The sequence below is a fragment of the Equus przewalskii genome, chromosome 32, assembly GCF_037783145.1.
Source record: "Equus przewalskii isolate Varuska chromosome 32, EquPr2, whole genome shotgun sequence".
Lineage (NCBI taxonomy): Eukaryota > Metazoa > Chordata > Mammalia > Perissodactyla > Equidae > Equus > Equus przewalskii.
The window spans coordinates 9641442-9669429 of record NC_091862.1 but is presented as its reverse complement, the minus strand read 5'-3'; the positions used below and the strand labels follow the sequence as shown (position 1 = coordinate 9669429).

The following is a 27988-nucleotide window of genomic DNA, read 5'->3' as shown; positions in this document are numbered from 1 at the left end:
TGACTTCTTTGACCATCCGAGCTGCCTTTGATAATCCCCTTCAAAAAGAATGTGCTGTTTGCATCCGTCAGCAGGCTGCAGATAGTGTGGAAAAATGGATCCTTCAGAAAAGTGGAAAAAAATTGAGCTTTAATCAATAGTAACATATAACTAAATGCAAATACAGAGTTCCTAGATGGAATTTAGGTTGAAAGAATTCACATATATTTCAGGTAGTTCAGGTACTGACTGAGTCAGCGTTAAGTTGTACTGCAGAAGCACATAGGCACAGAAAGTTAAATGAGAAGTATTTTGAGGGGGGAGATCCTCGGGGTTAAATATGTTAGGGAATATGTGGTTATAATTTTCTGTTTGCAGCTGTTAATAAGCCCACCTCCATTTTCACTCTGAAGGGGAGTGCTGGGCAGAAGGGGGTCTCTTGCCTGCTCAGTGACTTCTGGATAATTGGTGCTGTAGCAGGGAGCGCTCAGCTTCCCCGGTTCTGGCCTTTGCAGACATCTGGGGATACCCTTGTTGCTCAGACATGTGACTAAGGGGGCCTCCCCACAGTCCCTCTGCATGTGTTCCTCACAGCGGCCGAGCTCATTGTCGTGTGGTCACTTACCTTCCTCGCTCCCTCTCCTGCGCTGCTTGGGTGTCAGCCAAGTGCCACCCTTCACCATCTCTCTGCCTCCGGCGTGGTGCCTGGCATAGGGTGGATACTCAGCAGATCTAAGTGGTTCCACGGGCTCCTCCAGTGGCTCTTATCCATGTTAATTGGGATATAGCCCTGTGTCATTTGCCTACTAATTCCATAGTCTAGCCAACCCAGGATTTTTGGTAAATAATTGCGTTGATGGAAATGACTTGAGTCATCCTGGTAATCATTTTTGCAATGCAGAATTTCATTCTTAGTCTTTCAAAGTATGAACGAATCATAATTGAATTTGATAACAGACACAGCTGAGTTTTTTTGCCTCGTAGTTTGTGTTGATTTTGTGTATTTCTATGTATTGTATAATTTAAAGAAAAGAATGATGACATTTCAGCACTTAACACAAAACCATTGATGGCACAGTATGGCGTTCTAGGCTGTGTACAGAAGTAAGCAGAAAATGAGGTCTCAGTAAGGCCTCTTTTTTTTTGTTAAAGGAAGATTAGCCCTGAGCTAACATCTGCCACCAATCTTCTTTTTTTGCTGAGGAAGACTGGCCCTGAGCTAACATCCTTGCCCATCTTCCTCTGCTTTATATGTGAGATGCTCCCACAGCATGGCTTGAGGAGCGGTGCGTAGGTCCGCACCTGGGATCCGAACTGTTAAACCCCAGGCTGCAGAAATGGAACGTCTGAACTTAACCGCTGCGCCCCCAGGCTGGCCCCTCAGTAAGGCCTCTTGATTAAGAAGAGGAAGCTGCAGGTGGTTCCAGGCTGACAGTGTTTCCCTGGAAACGAACGAGGACTGCGTGAAGCACAGTGACGGTGTTGGCTGCACTGTTTCCCACGAGCCAGGAAGGAAGGAGTGAATGTTAGACGGCAGTGAGGGACGAGCCGGGGCTGCACTGGGCCTCGTTCACTGGAGGGCCCCAGGGGACCCGGGCAGTGGAGCCTTGGGCCGGGGGTGGGGCGAGGCCTTCCCGGCCTCAGGCAGGTGGTCGGCTCTCCGTGACCTGAAGACTCGTCCTCCGCTCTGCGGGTCGCCGAGCCGGGCCCCCTTGTTCCTCTGGTCTCAGGTGTTTGTCCTGTACCTTTTCCTGTACACTGGGATCGCCATCGTGGGTGGAGACGATACCTCCTCCCTCCGTCATTTTGTTTGTTTCATTTTTCTAGATTTATATGACTGTTTATAATTCTGAGTGCCCATTTGGTTTCTGTAAAGGTACCTGAGTCTATCTCAGTGTGGCTTCTGGACGGAGTTCTAGGAGCCTGAATCTCAGCGCCTGCTCTACGGTTGTGTCGTGGAAAGGACTTAGATAAGGCTTTCGTGCGTGTTGTCTTCTGTGCAAAATGCTCCCTGCCTTAGGAGGAGCTTGTGAAGGTTCCCGTGGATGTTACGAGAACAAGTTAAATAAAATTCTCTTGAGCAGCTTTAGCTTCAGAAGCACAAGCTTCACCTAAAACCTGGTTCTGAGCGGACCTCCCATGGATGGGTCAGACTTCCATATGGTATTGTCTGCCTAGTGACCACATCTTTAAAAAACTGAAATGCAGCCACGTGTACAGTGTTTTTAAGGTATCAAGGATATTCCACCAATAATTTTTAAAATGCCAGAGTCTCCTTAACTGGGAAGTGAAGGAAAGTTCAGTTAACTTTAATATGTCCGTGATTTTCTGTACAGAACTACCCCATCTTCATTTCTTTTTCTCACAGACATCCATTCTGTATTTTCCTCAATTTTTGTGATACAAATAATTTTGCAACAGCAACCACCGTCAACACTGTTTGCCAACTGAATGACAGAAAAAACCAGTCTGTGACTCCATCTTGTACTCTGTCGTCTGCTATGTCTTGTCCACTTCGGTCCACTCAAAGAACGCCCGAGCATTACCCTTGGGTGGGCAGGGACTATGGCCAGCCCCGGAGGTACCGGGCAGGAAGAGCTGCGTGTGGGAGGTCAGCTCTGCTGTGGCCCTGTGTGTGCTCTGTTCCCTGGGTGCCACCACACCAAGAGCAGTCAGCAGCAGCTGGCTCACGCCTTCCTGCTGCTGCCAGTCGACAGTCGGGACCTCTCCCTCCGCTAACTGCAAGCTCTGCCCGTCCCAGGAGCCCTGAGGAGCTCTGTGGCTGAGACAGGCCTTTAGGAAAACTAGCCAAGGACTCTACTGAGGTCCGTCAGCGGTGTCATCGAGGGAGGGCACCTGTCAGTTTCCTTAAATAAGAGCTTTATTAAGGAGCTAGTCTCCCCTCGAATCAGGGTCATGAGAAGTGGGAAGAGGAGAGAGAAGAAGGGTGTTCCCTCTGCGCATGAGTTTGTGGTTTAGTTTAAATACAGAATACAGAAATGTGAAATCACTTGAAAACAAGCTATCAGTGTGTGCAGAGAGGATGACAGGAAATGGCGTTGTTAGGAGAGGATGTGAGGAGTTTAGCCGTTAGAGGAGGATGAATACATTTATTCGGATTAAGATGTCATGTGAGTCCATTCAACAGGGAATGGAAAATATGAATCTGGAGGAACGTACACCAAATAGTTAAGGTAGTTGTTTTGGAAGTACAGAATTTCAAGGAATGCTCATTATCTCTGTATGCATTTTTGTGATGTCTGAAATATTTACTACTTTCAAGATTAGAAAAAAGATAAGGGAAAATTGTATATGAATATTTGACAAAAATTTTAAGATATTTTAACTTAAAGCTTAAATGTTGAGCCAAAGGCAGAGCAATCAGAAATTTTAACAAAGTATTTTTCTAATTCTAATGTTAGGCAATGTACTGGGCAGGGTTCTCCAGAAAACAGAACCAATAGGACATGCTCTCCCTTGCCTCCACTGTGGGGTCCCAATCCACTTTCCCCTGTGGTCAGGATCACTCACCCCAGCCAGCACAGTCACTCCCTGCTTTGCCGGTTGATTCAGAGGCATGAGGAGCCCAAGGTGGCCGGGCGACAGCCTTAACTTCCGGTCAGTGGAATCATTGTTGCGTCTCCTGGTGGAAGCATTCCGCCCTTTGGAACTAAGACCTCTAGGCCAGCAGAGCGTCAGGGCACGGGGGCAGGAAGTAATGTTTTGCTACTGGGTCACTAGGGGTGGTAGTGTGGTGCCACTCCCATTTCCACCCTTGATTCCTGGATCCACGAATCCTGGCCGTGGGAGAAACAGCACCATACGTAGGACACTGATTCAAAGCACATACAGCTTCGTAGAAAACCCTGCTGCGGGCCTGCAAGGTGTTGCCACCTTCAAGAGGCCACTTCACCATTCTGTCAACCAGCTGCTTCAGGATGGGGGACATGGTAAGAGCAGTGAACTCCATGATCGAGGGCCTGTTGCCACTCTTTTTGCTGTGAAGTGAGTTCCTGGATCAGAAGCAATGCTGTGTGGATACCATGATGGTGGATAAGGCACTCTGACAATCCTGGATGGTAGTTTTGGCAGAAATATTGTGTGCAGGGAAGGCAAATCCATATCTAGAGTGCCTATTCCAGTAGGAACAAACTGTTGCCCTTCCACGATGGAAGCGGTCCAATGTGATCCGCCTGCCACCAGGTAGCTGGTGATCCCCCTGGGGAATGGTGTAGTGTCAGAGCTCAGTGTTGGCCTCTGCCACTGGCATGTTGGGCACTCAATGGTGGCCATAGCTAGGTCCACCTAGGTGAGTGGAGTCCATGGTGCTGAGCTCACGCACACCCTCCATCCCTGACACCATGACCACTTTGTTCATGAGCCCACCGGGCAATGACAGAGGTGACTAGAGAAAGAGGCTGACTGGTATCCATAGGAGGGATCATCCTATCCTTTTGATTATTAAAATTCCCTTTTGCTCAGGTCACCCTTTGGTGAGCATTCATATGGGAAACAAATAGCTTCACGTTTTTTGCCTATTCAGAGAGGTCTATCCACATACTTCTTCCTCACATTTCTTTGTCACCAATTTTCCAATCATGTTTCTTCCAAGTAGCGACCATCCAGCCAAACCATTGGTCACAGCCCAAGAACTGGTGTCTAATCACACGTCAGGTCGTTTCTCTTTCCAAGCCAAGTGAATGGCCAGGGGCACTCCTCCAGGTTCTGCCCCTGGGAGGATTTCCCTTCACCAGGAATGTCCCAGATGGGCTGTAGTGCTGTGGCTGTCCGCTCCCGGGTGGTCAGCCCTTCCTCTGTCAGCTGATCGTGGGGACTCCCCGTGAGGCCGTTGGTGCAGGCTGGGAGGAGAAGGTGTAGCAGGAGGGGGGACCGGGGGCATTTGGGCCGCTTCTTCACGTGACTCACTTGTGCCTTCAGGCCTCCTGGGCCGGGCCGCATCCACCACTTCCACTTGGTGATGGAGTGCTGCTGTGCACGCCCAGCTTCACGGCTTGATGGGTCAGGTGACGCCCAGGTTGTGATGGCAGCTCTGGTCGCGTGGTGACTTGGTGCCCAGGGTTAAGCGCTCCGTCTCTGAGGAGGCCCAGTAGCAGGCCAGAGCCGTTTCTCAAGAGGAGAGTAGTTATCTGTGGGGGTGGCAGGGCTTTGCTCCAAGACCCCAAGGGCCTGTGCTGCGATTCACCTGTGGGGCCCGGCAGAGGCTCCCAACAGCGTCCCTTTCTGCCCTGACACTTCGGGCACCAGTGGATCTGCTGGGTCCGCGGCCCGGGTGGCAAAGCAGCTCGCGTGGCAGCCTGGTTCTGTCGTGGAGCCTTCTCTCGTCCTGGGCCCCACTCAGAACCAGCGGCTTTTTCGGTCTCTAGGTAAATGGGCCAGAGTCTCACACCCAGATGAGGAATATGTTGCTTCCAGAATGCAGAGGGGCCCAGTCAATTTGACACATAAAATTAACTGTTACAGACAATGTGATATGATGCATGGAAACTCAACTTTATGTAAGTCTTGAACGAATTATGTAACAAGTAACATCTCTCATCTTTCTAAGATCGTAAATGGTCAGGAGGAAACTTGCATATTCAGCTTCTAACTTAGAATTGAAATATTACTCCAGTATTCACTGAGCCTCCCTCCCCCAACACCTCTCTTCCCTCCCCCCAGGTGCTATGTCATGATCCACGTGCTGTATTTTTTTCTTGGGTGGTGGATATTTAGGTTTCGTGAGATTGTGCACTTAGGAGTAGGTGTGTTGTATTTGCTTAGTACTTGACCAAACAGAATCCAGTGTATCAAAATTTCAGAGCTAGAAAGATCCTTAGGAATTCTCTAGGCCGACCTGATTCTTCAGACAAAACGAAGACACAGAGTGCTGCAGCCCAGAGCGGAGCTCAGATTGGCTGTTATCCGCTGAGAGCGGCTTTCCTGTTCCGGCGGGCTCCGCGCCCTCAGAGCCCAGAGGCGTGCTTTGGTCTGGGCGCAGAGTAGGGCTCTGGGCGGACGAGGTGAGATTCTCTCTTCAGTTGGGAGCCGAGCAAACTTGTCTGTGGATCAAAGGTGGCGGCAGTGTGTTTGGAGCAGCGCCGTTGCCTGGCCAAATGCTGGACGTGCTGGGCTAGGAGGCAGGGATTTGAAAGAGCAGCATGTTGACAACCCTGCCGCCGTAACTGCTCTGAGAACTGAAGAGGGACATCTTGAAAATTAATGTAATAGATGAAGCATAAATGAGGACTAAAGTACACACCTGGTCGACAAGATGATTACAATATTTAAAATATAGATTTTTAATCGAAATAGCCAGGTTAACTACGTTAATAATTGAGTCTCCCTTTAGCACGTTTAGTGGAGACTGAGCAATAGGTAGATGCTTAGGAGCTTGAGATCAGCCTTGTTTTTTTGAGGCCGTAACATCCCTGATGTCAGGGGCGCGGTCCATTTCGGTTGGTGGTCTTGGAGTTGGATGGTAGTGTGGACGTCCTCCAGTTCTAATCCAGCAGGCCCCTCCTTAGGTCCGTTGCTTCCAGGCACTCTGGCAGTTGGGTGTCAGGCCTCAGCTGAAGCCCGTCCCGAGGTTCCAGGTTCCTTTGGAGGCAGCCCTTCCACTGGTAGACAGCCCTCCTAGTTAGCAAGTTCTCTTTCATAGTAAACGTCGGGCTTCTTACAATTTGTGCTTTTGTCTCCTAGTTCTGCCCCGAGGTTTTTTTCTGTCTTTCTCAGAACATTTTTCATAGCATTTTGGATCGTCGAGAGTTCTAGACTAGAAATTTCGGTTTTCTTATTTAATAAATTGGAGCATTCTTCACAAATACTATAGTTTTCCCGGATGAGTACGTGCTCCCAAACGATAGACTCATCAGCCGATTCTGCCATGCTTTATTGTTTAAGCAGGAAAACACACTGGGCGAGGAGCGGAAGGACGCAGGTCCTGGCCCTGCTCCGCCAGTGCTTTGGGCCAGTGAAGCTCTCTGAACCTCAGTTTCCTCTTCTGTAAAGTAGGGATGATAATGCCTGCTCCAGGTACCAGGTCATGGGGTTCTTTTAGAATCAGATCCTTTTGTAGTCTGTACATTTCCTCACAAGTACGGAAGATTAACTTCCTTGTTTTAGAGTGGAACATTTTGAATCATAAATTTGATGATTTAGGAGGGGCTTGGATAATAACAAGGTATGATGGTAAAAACAGATGATACTTTCTGACAAGTCTTGAAACCCCTTGAATATGGTGGGTTGGCAATTTAGCTTATGCTTTTCTGTATTTATTATAGAGACTGGGAAGAGATTTTAAGAAATTCAAGAATAAAAAAATGTATGAGCTATATTGCGGAAGCTAACAGATTTGTTGGTTTAAATTAACTCTACATACCTCTAGCTTGGGTCCATGCGAAGATTATTCGAGTTGCCATCCCTGCTACAAATTAGAATCAAATCTCAGTGCATGGGGAAAAAGTATCATTTGCTAATAGACAATAATGACCTTAAGAGATTCATGACCTTTGCTAATTATTTATGGAGTTAGTGCTTTTTATTTAGAATACTTTATTCTGTGATTTGAGTTTACCTGATTCCACTCTTTTGGTACCTCAAGTAATCTGCTTTATTTGCAGCTGTCTTGGCACTCAAATTCTCTTTTTGGCCTTGTTTTCCAAGAATCCCTTTCTAAGCTGGGAAATACCTTTGCTGGCCCTGGAACCCTTCAACAGCAGGTGGGCTGAAATGGGTGTTACAGGGACATCTCAGCCCAGAGCGGTGTTCCGGGAACACTAAACGGAGGGGGAGGCGGGCAGGGAGAGAAACACTGCATCCCCAGGGGGGTGGGGGGCGGGCGGGGTCGTCCACCTAGGGGAGCGGTGCTAGGTGAGAACACTGAGAACAGAAGTGCTCTTACGACTGTAGAAATGCTAGATGTGTTGCCTTTTTCTTACTTCTTTCCCTTTTCAAATCAATCAGGGAGTCCATTTTTTAACAGACTCTTTGTCGATCTTGCCAACTGGAAAAGTATTACTTATTGGGAAACTAATTCCAAGCTATGCAATGGGATTATTTCACAATTATGGGTTTTGGGGGAAGAGATAAATATGAGTAAAAGGAAATAGTGATGCAGTGTTTTAATTGAAATTCATGCGTGTGACACTGGTTTTGAACTTTTTGTGTTTGTGTATGAATCATGTTTTCTAAGAAATTTTTAGTTCTGTGTGGTAGCCAGTGTTTCCTAAAACATGTATTTTTTCGATAAAACTCTTACATCCTCCTTTAATATTTGAAATTTCAAAGGAAATGACTAAAAAAATCAATTAAAGCATGCGGATTATACTACAGTAACAAGTTTTTAAAAAGCAAATCACAGCAACTATATTTAATATGCTTTTCCAATCCCGCACATCCCTGCCACTCTGCTCCCAAATCTTCTGATTCTGGTATGTTCTCCTGTCCTTCTCTGAGATGTCCTGCCTGGCAGATTATCTTATGATTGAATGGATACTACCTAAAATATAACCTTAAGCCTCAAAAAGAAGGCTCTTAATACTCTGTGTATAATACGTATTACAGTTTTCTAGTCTCTCTATAAATATACATATTGTAAAAAGAATAACAGGCTAAAGTGGCTTTCCATTATCAACAGGATGAAGTCCAAGACCTTCAGCCTTTCTATTGGAAGACACTGTTAGACCTGACTTGATACTTATGAAATGCACACTGCAGGGTGGGAGGCAGGTATTATATTTCCTTTGTTTATATTAGAGGAGTACAAGGATCAACTAAGAAAAGCTGGGACTTGCATACATGCGTGCTGAGTATCCTCGTAGTTCATTTTAGCCATTCTGATCCTGTAGGGTTGTCTCACTGTGCTTTCAGCTACCGTTTCCTGATGACTAATGATGTTGAGCATCTTTGCATGTGCTTATCTGCCATCTGTATATCTTCTTTGGTGAAGGATCTGTTCAGTATTCTACCTTGTAGGAAAAATTGGGTTGTCCTTAGTTTTGAGTTGTAAGAGTCAGACGCAAACAAGTTCTGTTACATGCATTGCATTTGGTTGAGGTGTCTTTCAAATCTTTTAATCTGTAGATTCCTCATCTCTTTATTGTTTTCCTTGCATTGGGAAAACCCAGAACATGAGAGATTCCGTAGGATGAGTGAATTTTCCTAATTACACTCCCAGGATGTTATTTAATGTTTTTCTGTAGTTTTTATAAACTGGTTATTTAGGTCTAGAGACTTCAAGTTGGATGTTAGTCACGTGCGTTTTGTTCTGGTAATACTTCATGGGTGGCTCATGCACCTCCATCAGGAGGTAGATAATATATGATTGTCTGCCTTCTTTGCGATGTTAAAATTGATGAGGTTGTTAGGGCTTGTCAGTTAGACCCATTCATACTACAATCCCATCTTCCTTTCGCCTGTCCAGGTTAGCCGCCATTGGCAGATCTCTGCCTAGAGCCATTGTCTCATTAGTGGTTGCGACATGGTGATATCCTGATCGTCTCATTCCCTCTTTATTTATTAAGTGGAATACTTATTCCAAGAAAAGGTTTGCCTCATCACCTCTTGGTTGTTATGGGTACTGTTGGTAAGTAATGGCAGGATCACTGTGGGATTTGTTTTTTTCCCTTTGCTTACCAGTTTTCAGAGTAACGAGTTGTACACCATTCTTCAAAGGTTGACGACGAGGATTTTATATATTTTTAGGATCATCATGGACTCATGGATTTTAGCGTACGTAGTTTTTGGCATGCTTGTCTCAGGGCCTTCTACTAGTTCTTTTTGCTGCTCAAGTTGCTCCATCCTTGGCCAGTGGGATCCCCTTCAGGTTGGTTCTACAGGCCTTTTGATACCTGCCTCGCCTTCTGGTGTAACAGGATGTCTCAGGCTCATCTTACCGCATGTTGGTTTTGTATGTCAAAAGCCGTTACCCACTCCAGTAGCAATGCACACACCGGCATCTTGGTTTCTTGGATCTAGCGCTCAGGAACCGGGGCTCCGTGGAGAAATGTCTAATTCAAGGACTGGAGCAGGAAATACGCATGATGAGCCTTGTAATGTCAGAAAGTAAGGTAGTGCTCAAAAAGCAAAATAAATGACACCGTGACGGGAGTAGTCACAGGGGGCAGAGGAGCCAACTTAAAGAGCTCCCCGAGGCCAAAGCTGGAGCAATTTGAGCAACAACATAAACGAAGTCGTACTGGATTATGACCCAAACTCCAAAGTAAACACCCGTGTGTTCCTAGTGATAAAATAAATAAATGGAGAAGAGACAAATCTTCTGGGCAGAAGAGTTATAAATAATTCATGTAGACGCTCCGCCCTCAAGGAGATAGAGCACAGTTCACCCGTCCCTAAGTGTGGGCTGCCCATACTCTCCTCCTTCCAAACACTCTGTGTGGGAAGGGGGAAGAAAGGGTAACTCTTCAGGGAGGAAACCTGACGGACGCTGTTTCAGCCAGGTGAGCACGTTCCTGTCCACAGTGAGAAGTCGTGTTGAGAGCGTGTACCACTGATTCGATGTGATGAGAAGAGCGCTTCAGCTCTGTGGTCGTCCTCCCAAAACCTGTAACTCCAGCCTCTCGTGAGAAGAGCATCAGATGAATCCCAGTCGAGGGATGTTCAACAGAATACCTCATGAGTCCTCAAAACTGTCAAGGTCACCAAAAACAGGGAAAGTTTCAGAAACTGTCATAGTCACGTGGAGCCTAAGGAGACATCACAACTAAATGTGGTGTTCTAGACGGGATCCAGGACAGATAAAGGATGCTGCATTAAAACTGAGGAAATTTGAAGTGCAGACTTTAGTCAATAATAATATATGCATATCGATTTATTAATTGTGACACTGTACCATACTAATGGAAGATGTTAATAATAGAGGAAACTGTGGGACACAGGGCACCTCTGTACTCTCTTTGCGATTTTTCTGTATATCTAAAACTTAAAGTTTATTTGAAATTTAAGAAGTTGTTTACTCTTTGGCAGTAACCCCGAGCTAATATTTATATAGTGCATTGATGTCTTCAAACATTTTCACAATTCCTTTCTTTGAGCTGCTCTTCTAGTTTCTAGTTAGGCAAAGGAATTATTTTTTTATGAGCATTAAGCTCATATCTAAAAACATGTGGGAGCTAGCACCACTGTTATGAAACAGAATTGGAGTAGTAAAGATCCAGCAAAGAGGGATCTCTTTTGTGCTGGCTGAGTTTTTCATCTGTTTATTACTTAAGGGCCACAGAGGGGACCCACACACTGCGCAGAGCCTTGCCTTAGCCTAGGGGCAGCTCCCTGTCTCTGCCCAGGCGGCTGATGGGCCTGAGGAGCAGGGAGGGGAGTCTGCTTTGCTGTCCGTGACTCATTGACAGATGGTGTCATTAACGTGGGTGGAGAGCGCTGGGGAGGAGCAGCCTTAGGGGAAAATAGATCTGAGCACTGTTAGAGATGTGCTGAGTTTGTGTCGTCTGTTAGGCATCCAGGTGGAGATCCTAGACAGGATATAGAGTCAGAGACTGAAGATAAGAATTTGGAAGTCATCAGTGTTCAGATGGTTAAACATTGGATTTAAAGATGAGACTGGATCAGATCCCTAGGAAGCCAGTGGAGACTGAAGAGGGAGGGGTCACGGCTGAGCCCTGCATCTCTGCAACACTTAGGGGAGCGAAGAGAAGACGTAGCGCAGGGAAGACTGAGGGACTATTGGAAGCCATGCCTAGTGGACACTGTGTGTTGTCTGCCGAGACTCATGGCGCCACCTGGTCCCCTCTTCCACCCCCAGCCCACTCCCACCAAGCAGCCAGTGACTGAAGTGCAGGGAGCACAAGAGCTTGGCCCTTGTCTCACAGTGGGTCCAGCAGCAAGCAGTTCACACCCCAGGGCTCTGCGTGGGATCAGGCTGAGTCAGCTGGTCTCCATCACAACCTCCTGCCTTCCTCCATCCCCAGCCCTGTCCCACTTCCCTTCCCCCAAGAGCATACTGGAGAAGCCACAACAAGCCACGTAGGTGCGCACGAATCCGGTCTCAGCTCTTTGAGGGAACCTAACCGAGGACACCAAGTAAAGAGGGTTATCAAGGGGTGAGGTCAGTGCCTTAGTGAGCATTCGCTGTTCTTCCTTTTCCCAGAACAAGACCTCCCCTCCTAGGTGCATCGTGCTCCCCCACTGTGGGCTCTTCCCCACTGCTCATTCCGTCCCCTCCTGAGCTTGTCGGCTGTGTCAGAAGGAAGCAGCCAGCTCCTCTGCAGGGCTCGGGGAAGTGGCGAGGCTGGAGCAGGCTGAGGGCTGGGCTCTGGGAGCACCGAGGAGGAAACAGGTGGCTCTGCCTGGGAGAGTGCAGACATTTTCGCAGGGGAAGTGGCATTTGAACTGTGCGTTGAAGGAAATCCTGCACCAGCTTCGAGGCTTCGCTGGAGGTGCAGGTGGGAGCCCCTTAGGCCCCTTGTTCACCCCTTCGGGGTCAGTGGGCTGGATTTTGTGGCCTCTCTCCAGACTGATCTTAAGCTGCAGCCGTCTCTCTGCAGCCTCAGGTTGCCTCCTATCTCAGGAGCTCTCCTGGCATGCCGGCCCTGCAGAATTCACTTCTCAATCCACAGCGAGTTGGCGCAAAGGCGTGCAGAGGAAGACATCAGGAATTATGAGAATTTACCCCAGCCACCTTCCTGACCTGTCCCATTGCTCTGGGACTCCTGGCCGCAGTGTGTGCTTCTCAAGGGCACGGCTGTGCCTTCTGTAGTTTCAGCCCCCACAGGGCCCCGTGTTGGTTGTGCTGCAGGTGCCTGGTAACGACTGTTGGATACACGAGGCTCTGATCTCTTCTTAGGGTACACCACGAGGGGAGGCGCCGTCGGTGGACGCGTAGCCAGGAACTGAGTGATTATTTTCCTTATGCACAGTGGAGGCGAGCAGAGAGAAGGAAAAGGCCTTGATATGTCTTACCAGAGCCTGTAACTAAGATGTTCCAGACTGAATGGAATACAAAAGTCTATGGAGATAAATAAAAATTAGAAGCAAAATGTGAAATAATTTTCCACCTGTGAGATTCGCAAAAATTTGAAAGTCTGGCAGTGTCGAATGTAGTCAGGATCTAAGGCCGAGGTGCATGCTGGTGGGATGTGAACTGTCCCCGTCGCTTTGGACAGTAACCTGGCAAAGTCTAGTAGAGACGGAGCTGCAAACACCTTTAAGTTCTTCCCGCCTGCGCACGTGCTCTGGAGGGGATCCTGTGCTGCTCACAGGGCCTTGTGGCAGGATGTTCGTAAGCAGCATTGTTCGTAAAAGGAGGAAGAAAATAGGAAGGCAACCTAAAGTTTCTCACCGAGAGAATGAATAAATAAATTGTGGTTATTCACGCATGACTGCTGTGCAGCAGAGAAAATACACGGGTTAGAGCCACACCTGTCCACACGGTGCATTTCACAACAGAATCCGGAGTGAGAGAACACGTAGAGTTTTTTGAAAGCTTAAAAACGTGCAGAAGTGTTAATTTTTAAACTGGATGAGGGGTACATGGAAAGTTATTGTCCCAGCTGCTCTTCGCTGGTGTACGTTGAAATTTTTCTACAACATTTAAAATTAAAAAAGAAACAAAAAATACTGAAGTGAGGATACATACATAGGATATATAGGTATAAAAATGCGTATGAATTAAAACCGTGAAATGCCCAGGAAAGTGTTTTTTCTCAGGAGGGAGGATCGAAGTGTGGGAAGAACACACGGGTTTTCGAAAGTCCTGGTGATGTTTTCTTAAGCTGAATGAGAAGATATTTCAGGATGAATTGTTCTTTAAACTTTCGTATATGTCATAAATATTGCTAAAGCTGTTTTAAGTTTAAAAACTATTTTTTAAAGTTTAAAAGCATAGACTTTTGTCTATGGAGAGATTGGACCTTCTCAGCTCCGCTTTTTAAATTTGTAAATGGAGAGGTTATACTAATGGTAATACCTCCTTTTAAGATATTTGTGAGGATGAAGTAAGCTAATGTATGTGAAAATGACTTGCAAACTATTAATTATTACTATTGCTAGAAGATACTTGTTCAAATTCCCTGTAAAAGAAGTATGAGAAGCTGGAATATGTCCATTGTGGGAAAATCAGAAAATATAGAAAAGTTCTAATAAAAATCACTGTTATAAAAACCACTAATGTTTTCGTTTCTTTTTGGTATAATTTTTGTTTTCTTCTATCAGAACTAGAACTTGTTGGTACAGTTGTTTTTCAGAACATTTCTGCTTTGCGGAAGTATGACAGCAAGAATACATACTTATTAAGAAAGAAAAGGGGGGTGGCTTCCCTGAGCATCGCACCAGGTGCTTCTTGAGGGCGGGGCATTTCTTCCACCTGTGCGTCTGTGTGAGCAGCATCCTCCTGGTGCTAAGTGATTGATGGCCACGGGCCAGTTTGGTTGACCTTGGCAATGGAGACGAGTGCCCTGAGCAGGAGCCAGGAGACTGGGCTCTGGCCTGTCCCCGGACCCACCTCCTACCTGCTATGTGACATCGGGCAGGGCCACTTCACCACATTAGCCTCCTTGTCCTCATCTCTGAGACCGAGGGGTCATGTCAGCTCTGAATTGGCTAAAGCCAATAACTACTGTCTACACCACGAGCATTTAGGTGAGAGTAAGTGGGAAGTGACAATGGGAAAAACATGCTCTAACATGGTGAGGTGCTTCGGAACCTCAGAGAACAGTGATTGTGGTTGAACATACTTTCCAGTTAAATTTCTACTCAGGAGGTGGCAACTGAGACTGAACGTTAAAGGGTGGAGGTTAGGGTCACGGGGAGTCTTCTTTCATGGGGTTTTGAGAGTCAAGCGCCTGAAACTGGTCAGGAGATGATGGTGTTAACCGTTGGGTTGCTTACAGACTGTTTTTTTTTTTTTTTAAAGATTTTATTTTTTCCTTTTTCTCCCCAAAGCCCCCCGGTACATAGTTGTGTATTCTTCGTTGTGGGTTCTTCTAGTTGTGGCATGTGGGACGCCGCCTCAGCGTGGTCCGATGAGCAGTGCCATGTCCGTGACCAGGACTCGAACTAACGAAACACTGGGCCGCCTGCAGCAGAGCGCGCAAACTTAACCACTCGGCCACGGGGCCAGCCCCCTTACAGACTGTTTTTAACGTAGCTCTTCAGGGCGTTTTATGTGTTGCTTTCGTGAAAGACTCTTGCTGCCCCTCAGTGGATGAGAAGGCCGGGAGTGCTGATTTCACATTCATGTCAGGAGACCTGGTGAAGTTCTTTTTTCCTAACTCAGTCCTTCCTGATAGTTTAAATTCTATCCATTCAGAATATGTGTTATTTTCCAACAAGAAGGTTTGGAGGATCTCAGGAAGGAAAGTGTAGCTGTGAGTTCCCTCGGAAGTGTCCTGGGACTGAGAGGGTCGTCCCCCAACCCATTCAGGTTCCCAGCAGTGTAGGGACACCTTGGTCCCTGGATTCTAGGACTCAGAACACTGTAGAGCTGTTCTTCTGAATTCCTGTATCATCTCTGGACCATTTCCTTCTTGGAGTTCTTATAACAAATTGATTTGAATGAATGAATTAGGACTGGATTTGTGAACATTTAAATGATAGAAATAAATTGGATTACGTGGAAATAAAAGCTAAAGTTTTCCTGAAATGTAGTCAGTGTTTCAGAGGCTTAGGAGAGAAACTCTTACAACTCAGTAAGAGAAAAGACAACCCATTTTAAAAAGGAGCCAAGAATCTGATAGACATTTCTCCAGAAAAGATGTGCAGATGCCCAATAAGCGCTTGAAAAGATGTGCAACACCATTAGCCATCAGGGAAGTGCAAATCAAAACCACTTCACACCCAGTAGGATGGCTGTAATAAAAAAGACAGAGCAGCAAGTCTTGGGGAGAAGGTGGAACCCTCAAACGGTGCTGCTGGGAATGTAAATTGGTGCAGCCACTTTGGGAAACAATCTGGCAGTTCCTCATAAAATTAAACGGAATTATCATTTGACCCAGCAGCTCCACTCCTAGGCATATACCCAAGAAAATGAAAACATATGTCCGTACAAAAACTTGTATACAAATGTTCATAGCAGTATTATTCACAATAAGCAAAAGATGGGAACAACCCAGATGTTTATCAACTGAGTGGATAAAGAAAATGCGTTGTGTCCACACAACGGAATATTATTTGCCCGTATAAAGGAAGTAGGTAGTGACATACGCTACAACAGGCATAAACCTCGAGAACATGATGCTGAGTGAAAGAAGCCAGGGGCAAAAGGCCACATGTTGTATGATTTCATTTATATGAAATATACAGAATAGGCAAATCTATAGAGACAGAGATGATCAGTGATTGCCTAGGGCTGGAGGGAGTATTTTGAGGGTTGATGAAGATGTTCTAAAATTTATTGTGATGGTTGCACAACCCTGAAAATACACTAAAAACCATTGAATTGTACATTTTAAATGGGTGAATTGTATGGCGTGTGAATTTTGTCTCAATAAAGCTATTGCCAAAATACCCAACAACTCATTCGAACCAGTTTTAGCATCTTACTATTGAGAGAACAGTATAAAATTCTATAGAAATATGGTTTAACCCCCTTTCAGGCATAGTTCAATTTAGAAGGATGTGTGGAATGATCCTGTGTGCCTGGCACAGTGCTGGGCTCCAGGAACAGAAAATCAGAGAAGTTGTCAGGCTGGTGGAACAGAGACATTTGAGGGAGCAACTGCAGGCCGTGAACGCACATACCAGAACTGCCTCGAAGATGCCATGGTAATGGCAAGCGGGAGTGTTTGGGACTTCAGGGAAGGTGACACCACCAGGTGTCAAGGGGTAGAAGTTTATTCCAGGCCAAAGGTGGCAGGAGCTGTGTGGTGGTGTTGATTTTTAAGGCACGGAGTTGGGTGGGGAATGCAAGTGGCAGGAGGTGAGTCTGGAAGGAGGGACTAAGTTTCAAATCAGTCTTCTTCTGTTCAAGAAGAGGAAACCATATACGTCACGCTGTGCTGAACCAGTCTTCACGTTCTGGAGTTTTAGCTCACAAATTAATACTGCAGAGCTCTCATTGGTTGAACATCTGCTGTGCACCTGGCGCCCTTCTAAGGTCCTTTCTCATCATATTTTGACAACAACTCTAGAAGCATGTGCTGCTGTTGCCCCCATTGGAAAGGGGTAGTAAGTGGGTCGGCAGGTTGCCCATGGCCACGCAGCTGGTGGTAGTGAGGCCGGGCTCGGGCCTTGAGCCCACACGCCCCACTGTGACACTTCACAGGGCCTTCGTGCTGGTGGGCATAGTCTGGAAACCATTGTTCGCATTGGATTTCTTCCAGCCTCTGTCTCAAGATGCTTTTGGTTCTTTGTGAAAATGACTAAAAGTATCTAAGATTACACTGGCGCTCACTGTATTTTTCTCGTACAATCGAAGTTATTGCTGTTTCATTTAATGAATTGCAGAATAAGAACTGAGTGCTAAGCATCATTTACAGGGATTTATTAGTTGAGCTGTTTGTATTTAGCATTCGTTCAAATTAATATTCCTTTTAGGCTGAGGGAAATTTCTGAACGTTGGTGATACTGGTTGTTCACTGCGATGGTTTCCTGGATATTTCTATAAAGTTTAAATTGGACTTATATCTACGAACACCATTTGAAGAGTTCCTGCCCCAAAGATCAACATCCTAGAGATGGGTCGCTCACTCACACTTGTTTTGTTCTGCCTAAAAGTAGTTCTACGTGTAGGAAGTGAAGCGACTTATTTAGGGCATTAGATTACAATCCAAATAGGCTCTCAGACCTGCCCTTCAGTGGAGATTTCTCTACCTTTGATAGTCTGCAATAAACATTTATTGATAATGATAACTATAAAATGATAGAATGCCTTACGTTGGGGAGGGTGACAGGCTGGTGTTTTTTTGCATAATCAAAGACCTAGGTCAAAACTTAGCTTATCCTCTGTGTTTTCAGTGGAACAACACCACTTTTCAGCTAACACCCTAAACGCCGAAGGTCTTTGGTGCCCAGAGTAAATGGGAGCCCCATTTTCCTTGAAAAGGGAAGGAAAGCTCTGCCTTAGAATCCTGGGCAGATGCTTAGCACCCTGCCACACGATTTGGGCGACTGGGGACCCAGCTGGCCCCCTGGTTGGTAATTCTTCAGCACTCTGGTATGTCCTAACCTTGCCAAATAACTGGAAAGATTTGGAGAACAGGAAATAAGCTGCTTGGGAGATAAGGCAGGCAGCTATGAATTGTAGACGAGAGAGGAAATGAGAATTCTAACCCAGGGAAACAACATTGCCAGTTTGACTGTATTTTTAAGCCAAGAATTATTGGAGAGATTTCCTTCTCTCTCAGTTTACCTACCTATTTAGTTATACTGGTGAGAACTCACAGCAAAGTGTGTTAATGGGGACTCCATTTCTGTTTACTCCTGCATCTCAACTGATCAGGAGTTACAAAAAGATGAAACTGAGTCTGTGAACTTTTTGTTTATCCAGTAACTGCTACTGTGTGGTCATAAGACCAAGAAATCTTTAACATTAGAAATAACTTTAAAATTTTTTTGTTTTGGGGGTGATTTTTTTGGTGAGGAAGATTGGCCCTGAGCTAGCATCTGTTGTCAATCTTCCTCTTTTTGCTTGAGGAAGATTGTCACTGAGCTAATAACATCTGTGCCAGTCCTCCTCTATGTTGTATGTGGAATGCCGCCACAGCATGGCTTGATGAGTGCTGTGTAGGTCCGCAAGTGGGATCTGAACCTGTGAACCCTGGGTTGTCAAAGTGGAGTGTGCGAACTTGACCACTATGCCACTAGGCTGGCCCTTAAAATATTTTTTTGCCTCTGCTCTTTTGTGTTTGTGTCACACCGTGACTAGGCAGGCTGTTTTGGTGAAGAAGAGAGGTTTGTTGTTGATGTTAATTAAACATGCAGCTCTCCATGGCAATGGACATTAAAGGAAAAAGGCAGAAGTACAGAAAATGCAACTAACCTCTCTTCTCTGAAATGACCCCTTGTCATCAAATACATTTTATAAGGAAGGTCACAGTAGGTGAATGTGCACTGTGTTAACTTAAGGAAATAATTTAAAAACTGATCAGTCATGAATATCGTGTTCTTATTTGTCATGTTCTATCTTGTGTGGCCATTCTGAGATCCATTAGCGATTGTAGGCTTAAATGACTGATGTGTCTTTAGGGACCAAATTGTAGCCGAGGGCACGTTTGTGGGTTGCAGTGCTCAGGCCAAAGCATCGCTGGCTCTGAAAGAAATGTATGATGTTGGCTTTCATTGACCATTTGGAAATTCTAAATTTTATGACACATTTACTGTCATTTAAAGACTTTTGTTGTTGTTGGTTTTACTATTTTTAAAAATTAGATCGGGGACCGGCCCGGTGGCACTGTGGTTAAGTTTGCACGCTCCATTTCGGCAGCCCGAGATTCTCCGGTTCAGATCCCAGGTGTGGACCTAGGCACCACTTGTCAAGCCATGCTGTGGTAGGCGTCCCACATATAAAGTAGAGGAAGATGGGCATGGATGTTGGCTCAGGGCCAGTCTTCCTCAGCAAAGAGAGGAGGATTGGCGGCAGATGTTAGCTCAGGGCTAATCTTCCTCAAAAAAAAAAAAAATTAGATCAGTAGTTTAAGTAGAGAATTTTAAAAACTAGACTTATGAATCTGGATTTGTTCCCTCTGTCCATCTGTGTTGAGAGCCCTCCTGTGTGTGTTCACAACTCTGTAATTGCATAGAGAGCCCTACATTGTGTCCGTTTAGTGAGCTGAACCCCACGGGGACAAAGATGTGTTAATCTCTATCCTCGGCACCTAACAGTTTATAATAGGCAGGCAGGCAGTATGGCTGTTGTTAAAATGCCTTTGGGAGTTGAAAATAACCTACCGGAAATAGTTTCCAATAACCTTTTATAGTTCGAAGATGTAATTGAATAAGGATCATAACTTCTAATTGGATATTCCTGTTTGGCACAATACATTCAAAATTATCATGTGTCGGTATTGAAAGACAAGCGTGCCCTTGTCCCTTTCCTCCCGCGCCACAGCTCAGTGGGGAGGCGTGCACGGAAAGCGATAGTTGGAGTGGATGGTGTAAGTGCTGCGTGCAGAGCCCGGACCAGGGAGGCGGGCATCTCAGCAGAGGGATGGAGCTCGATGGGGCTGCCCGGAGTGGTAGGTGGCCGCATGCGTGGAAGCTGACGTTGCCCTGGGAGCCATCAGCTAGGTTAGATTTGTCTAGTGCTCACCAGGTCTCGAAAGATTGCAACCTCACAGCTCTCTCGGATTTTTGCTGAGGTTTACAACAGAGCCACAGTATCCTTACATTTTAAGTGGGTAATAATTTCCTCTTGGAAAATTTGGGGATTTTATCACGTATCTTACAACAAGTGCTGATCCCACCAAGGGTGGCAGACCAAGGTTGGGGACCTCTCCTAGCTCTCTAGTGCCCTGAAAAGAGACTTAAAGACCTAAAATCAGGTGTGCCCGTGATGCAGCTTTGAGAGGTGACAGGGCCTCTGTGTCGGCCTGCGCTTTGGACACAGGTGGGCATTGCAGAGGTCCTGGACAGTCCGTCCTTGGCCTTGTTTGCTATTTGGGAATGTAAGTTAGAGGTTGGCACCCATTTACACCAGGGCCACGTGTTTGGTTTATTAGACACAATGTCTTGGGAGGAGACGGGGGTTCAGATCTTTCTTAGGAATAGCAGGCGTGTCCTTGCTGGTTAATGGTGTCCTCGTTTGACTGACACACATCAGTATATATCCGGTGTCCGTGGACGCTCTGACTCCCAGCTGCGCTTTCAGCTTCCCAAGAGCGGGGCCTCGTCTTCTCTAGCGCCCTGTTGGTCACTTAGGATCACGCAACAGGAACCAAGTAGATACCAGCTGGATGTCTGCCTGAGTGAATTCACTCGTCACGGTCCCCACATGGGCCAGTCAGGCGACGCTCGGGGAACATTCACGACAGCAAATGCGGGTTGTTGGTTTATGGCTCATGGGCTCCGGGACCACTTCATGGCGCCCTGTCCTTCAGGTGTTCCTTGGCTCTGTGAGGGCTGCCCGGGTATTTACCTGATTCCATAAACCACCTACTGGAGGGTCCACCTTTTAGACGGGGGACTGATAGGTGAGAAAGATGAAAACGATTTGTCCAGCTTCCAAATTTTTCAAGTTTAAGTTCTAGTTCTTATACTCACAAACTTTGATGCTTGTAATTTCTTCGGTAATAAATCCTAAACAACTTAGATATTTCAACTGCATGTTTTTTCCAGATTGGCCATAGTTAAAGGCTGAACTGTTCAGAAATGAGATAGTCCAGGAAAGGTGGAGAAAATTTCAGTTCGGGAGGAAAACGAAGTCAAATAGGCCCCACGCTTTCCTCTTTCTGTTCTAAATAATTAATACACTGATTCAAATACACAGTGATTTTGTGGACGTCGTTTTCGCTCCACACAGGACTGTCGGCTGAGGGGTCCTTGCCCTGTGAGAGGCAGGGCTGGGTCCAGACGGACTCTGGGCCCTCTCTGTTTTCATAGTGATGGGCGTTTTCATGCCAAAGTGTTGTGTGTGCTCAGGTGTGAGCTGTTTGTCACGATGCCATGTCACGGGGGTCTGGTTCCCTGTGTGGTGTGCCCTGTCCTCTCCTCTGATCCCCACGTCCTCCCCCAGTCGTTTCCTTTGATCACACCGTCTCTTGAGTTCTGCGGGCTGAGCTCTTCGTAGCCATGGTCCTGTCCCTGTTCCTTCCCCGTGGTAACCATCTTCCCGGTTGCTTTCTAGGTTGTGCTGGTGAGGTGGAATGAGCCATACCAGAAGCTGGCCACGTGTGACGCAGACGGAGGCATATTTGTGTGGATTCAGTACGAAGGGAGGTGGTCTGTGGAGCTGGTCAACGACCGAGGGGCTCAGGTGAGTGGGCCGGAACCCCTTCCAGCGCGAGACTGCTGGAGGGAGAATGCAGACCCCATTTCCAGGGCAGGTGAACGCTCTCCCCAGACATAGGTAGACTAGAAGCGAACACAGCTAGAGAAAGATCCTACTTCCTTCTCTTCAACCGTGCCGCTGTTGTGTGAGCTCGCCAAGTTTTAAGCTTTAATTAAATCTGTGAAATCATTTTTCTGCCATTCAGTGTTGTGGTGACATGCTCGGTTCGGATCCCCTCAAGTGCCTCTGGCATGTCACTCTTTGCTCCCGTTTGAGAGGTGTTTTCCCCATGTGTAATCCTCATAGTTCTGTCACAGGGAGCCCCACATGGCTGTTTCTCACAACCCGCTCACCAAGCTGAGTTTTTAACACTCTCTTCTATCAGGTTTCAATTAGCGTGGCCACCTGTTGTCACCCTCAGCTCTTCCTTTCTGAAGGATTTGTCTTCACTCTGAGGAAGACGCCTGCTCTGGGGGCTCCCTGCTGAGCTGGGCTGTTTTTGAAACTGCTCTGCGGATTCTTCTGGCTTGTGGTGCTGCTCTCGCTCTCCTCCCAGGTGAGGACGGGCTGCAGGGACCTCCTCTTCTCACATGTTTAAGGACATATGTCCCATGCCGGGGATTTGACAGAACTCTGCCTTCAGAACCGAGTCCTCAGGGGACCTTTATTGCTGAGGGGTTTCTTAGCCTGTTTTCACTCCCCAGCGATGGTTTCCCTGTGCCTGCCTTTCTATGCATTTCTAAGGAAATGGATGTCATCCTCTTTTCTCCCATCTGTCTCTTAAATAAGCTGTAAGCTTCCCAAGTTTGAAAGATGCAAACCAGTGAAGTGACATAAAATTACAAGGAATGAAGATAATTGTTACCTGCCATCGAGTCGGCTCTGACTCCTGGCGTCCCTGTGAATGAGAGTGATGTTCACAATGTCCTGTCCTCAGCAGCTCACTCCGCTCCTGTAGACTGGGCCCGTGGCTTCCTTATGGAGTCAGTCTATCTCCTATTTGCTCTTCCTCTTTTCCTGTTGCCTTCTGCTTTTCCCAGCATTATTGTCTTTTCCTAAGAATCCTACCTTCTCCTGATGAGCCCAAATTAGGACAGCCTCAGTTGTATCACTTTTGCCTCCAGCAATAGTTCAGGCTTCGTGTGCTCTAGGACCCACCTGTTCGTCCCTCTGGCAGTCCAGGGTGTCTGTGGAGCTCTCCTCCAACGTCATACTTGAAATGAATCAATTATTTTCCTGTCAGCCTTCTTCACCGTCTGGCTTTCTTGCCCGTGCGTAGTCATTGGGAACGAGGGTGTGGGTCATCTTGGCCTTGGTCTCTAAGACACTTCCTTACACTTGATGAGCTTTCCCAATTCTTTCCTTGCTGCCCTTTGGAGTCTCAGTCTTCTCTTGGTTTCTTGGCAGCCGAATCCATTTAAATCGGCGACTGAACCATTATTAGCAGTTACTGCTAGGCTGAGGGTCTTTGTTAGATGTCATCACAGAAGACAGACCTACCTCTGGTTGAAAACAGAACGTTCTTTTTTGTGAGCTCGTTGGTCTGGTAGCATAAATGTAATAATTCTGACTGACTGCACGGCCTCACGGTTTCCCTGTACCTCCGTGGAGCGGAAAAGGCAGAGGAAGAGCCTGCTCACCAGCCTCCTGGACACAGAGCTGCAGACGTGGAAGTCTCCACGGCCCTGAGAAGTTCCTGGTTCTTGGAGGATGGACGTTGTGGTCACAAGCATGGCGCTGGAGTCAACCACACAGGCCAGGAGTCTCACTCCGTGACTCTTGGTAGGAGATGTGTGACTTCTCTGTGCCTCCACTTCCTCATCCGTAGCATAGGGACTCTCATGGTCCCTGCCTCCGAGGGTCACTCAGAGGATTAAATAAGATTAAATCTGGAGAGTGCACACAACAGCTGTCGCCGCGTGTTCTTAGAGTGCCTGTGGTATTATGAGGTACTGCTGCCTCGGAGCCCCGACCGCGGAGCGTACGTGCCCTTTAATAGTAGCCATAATGTCATCCCCAAAGAACAGCTTCAGGCTTCGAGGCAGCAGCTCCAGTGGAGACTTCTCTGCATTTACCCATAAAGGTCGCCAAAGTGCCCTGATTCTCCCGTCCGCAGTGTGGCCTCCTTGCCCGGGGAGGCCCAGGGATCGGGTGAGATGTGTCTTCAGACTTTGGGCAGCGGGAGATCTTGAAAGCATTGCTCGGAGAAAGACAGTGACGGGAGCTAGGACAGAAGCTCACTCAGTGCTTGGCTTTTTTGTGTGTCTTCTCTTGTCTCCCCAGCAGCCCTGTTTGGAAGATGTTGTTATTCCCAGTTAATGAAAGACAAAACCCAGGTCAGGAAGGTTGAATAACTTGCCCAAGGAAGTCCTAGGTGGTAAAGCCAGAATCTGGAGCCAGGTTTGAGTCCGAAATGCTCTACCACACTGTCTTATTCCCAGACAGACACTGTTTTCTCTTTGAGCAGAAATGCATGTGCTCGTGGTGTATCCTAAAGAGCTAAGACTTCATCACCTTCAGAGGGCCCAGCCCCACAGCCAAGAGGAGCTGCCACCACACCCTTTTCCCCTGGCAGCAGCCTCTCTGAGGAGGAAACCTTCTGTCACCTCCGTGTAACAACTGTGTGGTCTCCACCACCGCCCTGTCCCTCAGCTTTTCTTTTCAATGAGAGTTGGCACAAAAAAGCATGTTAGAAACAAGAAAGGGAGGATGAATTCAGACCTGGAAGTGAATGAGCTTACATGGACTGTAGGACATCTGGAAGCATCTGGAATCTCACAAATGCCTGTGCCTGGCAGGGTGAGCCAAAGTAATCGCTGTATCTTGTGATCTGATCCAGGTTTTCCTATAATTTTGCTGTTTGGAGCAATTACTCTGCAAACCTCAGAACCCACCCAGCAGTTGTCATCATTAAATGCTTGCATTTTGGGGAGGTTTGGTTGCTTTTAATTGTGTTGGAGTCAGATCCTCCTGAGTAAAACAGCATCAGGTACTGGTGAGGGGTCACTCGTCCTAGGAGTGGTGGCTCTGTGCACCTGAAACGGTATCTGGTAGGAGGAGGGGCAGTTCGTGGCTTGGAGGAGGAGCATCCTTGAAATCTGCTCAGAGAAAAATCACACTCTTTAGAAGAAATGACAGGTAATCCTTGTGATGTAGCATGCCTTTCATGTCGCAGAGTAATCAAGCATTTGGCAAAAGCTAAGTGATGCTTTAACAATTTCTTTTTCAGGAAATGATTATGCGTCTGGAACGGCGCATGCGTTACTTTACGGTAATTACCAGGGACGGCTGTGCCCGGCACGGGCTGACGTTACATAGTCTGATGGGAAGCTTCCCGGGCAGTGGGCCTCCAGGCCGCTGCTCAGCCACAGATACCCCGTGTGCGGACGCTCCCAGTGAAGCAGGAGCCCTGCAGCCTCTGCCGGGCGAGACAGCCATAAGGGGCTCTTTGCTGATCCTCCTTACAGCTTGCATCGTCTGTTCCCCTGTTTCTGTTTTTCCAGTTGTGATGCATTCTTGTCACTCTATGCTGACCTAATTTAATAAACCCAATTAGTTCATGTCAAAATCCTCTGTTATCATTTTTTGTGACTGTAAGATTGGTGGAGTCCCAGAGAAGCTTCTCCTCACTGGTTGTATGGTTTAGCCTTCTCCTAAGATGTTTTTCCTTTTAATACAAATACTTTCCAAGATAAATGAGTTAAAATGCATGTAAATAAGTAACGTTATCTTTGCAAAATGAAAGGACTTTTAAATTTTATTGTAGAATTGTGTCATCTCTAAAAAGTGTTTTGAGTTCTGAAGAAAAACTGGAGAGTGTAATTGGTTGAAACATAAAGGCAGTGAAACCACAGTTCTGAGTTTACCTAAGCAAACAGCTCCTTGCGGTGACCTCGGACCAGCTGTTTGAGGGCTATCCCAGGATACCTCCATGAGACAGCGCCATGCCATTGTCGTGATGGGGACATGCCGATCGCTCAGCATAAACCCAGCCCCCTGCTGGGAGAACAGCAAAAAGTTCATGTCCTTTGGTATTTGTTCTTTTATTTTATTATTATCTGAAATGTGATATATCTAGTAATGTCACAAGTTTTAAAGTTGAACATTTCCAAGTGTAAGCAACCTAAAACAATTTTATGAATGAAAAGTTGGGCATAACTATAAAGTAGAAATTACAAGGTAATGAATGGTTATTAAAAGATGCCTAGATAATTCAATGGGGACAAAGAATAGTCCTTTTTTTAATATTGAGATATAGTTGGCATAAAGCATTAATTAGTTTCAGGTGTACAACATAACAGTTTGATATTTTTATATATTGCGAAATGATTACCACACTAAGTCTAGTTAACATCCAGAGAGTACTCTTTTTGAGAGATGGTGCTGGAAAAAGTGAATATCAATTTTTATTTTTAAAAAATTAAAAGAAGAACCTTGATTCTTACCTTACACCCTGCACAAAAATTAACTCTAAATGAATCATAGGCATAAATATAAAAGCTAAACTTCTGGAAACCTTGGGTTTGCACCCTTGGGTTAGGTAAAGATTCTTTAGATTGGACAGAAAAAGTACAAACCGTGAAAGAAAAAAAATTAATATTAGACTTCATCAAAATTTAAAATTTTTACTCTTTGAAAGATACCATTAAGGAAATGAAAAGACAAACCACAGAGTGGGAGAAATTATTTGCAGCACACATATCTGATAAAGGATAGTATCTAGAATTTTTACAACACAATAAGAAGGTCAAAAATTCATATATGTCAATTATATATGGGTGTATATATATACATCTATATTATGTATAGGTATATAATAAATGAATATGAATGGATGTGTGAATAGATGTATATGGCAAGGGATTTGAACAGACGTGTCTCCAAAGATGATGTGTAGATGATCGATAAGCACATGAAATGATGCTCCACATATTAGTCGTTGGGGAAATGCAAATGAAAAGCACAATGTCATACCACTGTATATCTGCTAAAGTAGCTAAAATAAAAATGTGAAATGATCACTTGACAACACCAAGTGTTGGTGAGGTGTGGCCCTACTATACCTCATACGCTGCTGATGGGAGTATAAGATGGCATAACCACTCTGGAAAAGAGTTTGGTAATTTCTTATGCAGGTAAACATATACTTACCCTATGACCCAGCAATTAATTCTGCTCCAGGCATTCACTCAAGAGAAATGAAACCATGTGCTTACAAAAAGTCTTGCACATGAATGTCTATAACACTTTTCTAGTAGCCAAATACTGGAAACAACGCAAATGCCCAGCAATTTGGGTAGGTAAATAAATATTGCTCTATTTATACAATGCAGTATTACTCATCTATAAAAAGGAATGAGCTACAGCTGCACACAAGCATTCAGAATACTCTCAAAACCATTATACTGAGTAAAAGCAGGCATACACAAAAATAAACACACTCTGTGGTTCCATTCACGTGAAATTCTAGAATAAGCAACTAGTGAGAGAAATTAGACCACTCGTTGCCTCCAACCAAGGATGATGGTAGGGTTGACTGCCAAGGAGAACTTTATTTTATTGTATGTAAATCGTACCTCAATAAAGTTGATTTTTAAAGGCTAATAAATACTACCAGCAACTACTTGCCCAACAATTTTGGAAACTTATGTGAAATGGACAAATTCCTAAAAAGAAATAATTTAATAGAACTGACTCAGGAAGAAATAAAAAACTTCAAAGCTTGACTGGTATTAAAACTGTTAAATAAATTGAAGCAATGGTTAAAAATCTTCCCACAAAAAAAATACAGAGCCAGACGGTTTTACAGGCATGTTGTACCGAACTTTTCAGCAACAGGTCATCCCAGTTTATATAGATTCTTCCAGGCAGTGGGAAAAGAGGGACTGCTCTTCGACTCGTTTTGAGAGGTCACGGTAAAACCCTGCTAAGTCCAGACAAAGACATTACAAAGAAGGAAATCACAAGTTTCATTCATGAATTCGGTCAAGATGTAGAAATTCTAAACATATTAGCAAGTCAACTTCACCTGTGTGTATAGAAGGTAGTGCTTCACCTCCAAGCTGGGCTTCTAGGTGTGCGAGGATAGTGCAACACTGGGAACCTGTGGAAGGAGCT

General features: G+C 45.8%; 1 protein-coding gene across 3 annotated transcripts in view; it reads left to right on the top strand.

Annotated features, from left to right (window-relative positions):
* The window catches only part of TULP4 (TUB like protein 4), a 227964-nt gene that overhangs the window by 127451 nt on the left and 72525 nt on the right, over positions 1 to 27988 (top strand). For all 3 annotated transcript variants that reach the window (XM_070603292.1, XM_070603291.1, XM_070603293.1), the window contains exon 3: positions 21728 to 21856. In XM_070603292.1, the coding sequence (XP_070459393.1) occupies positions 21728 to 21856 (129 nt within the window). The remainder of the gene's footprint in view (positions 1 to 21727; positions 21857 to 27988) is intronic.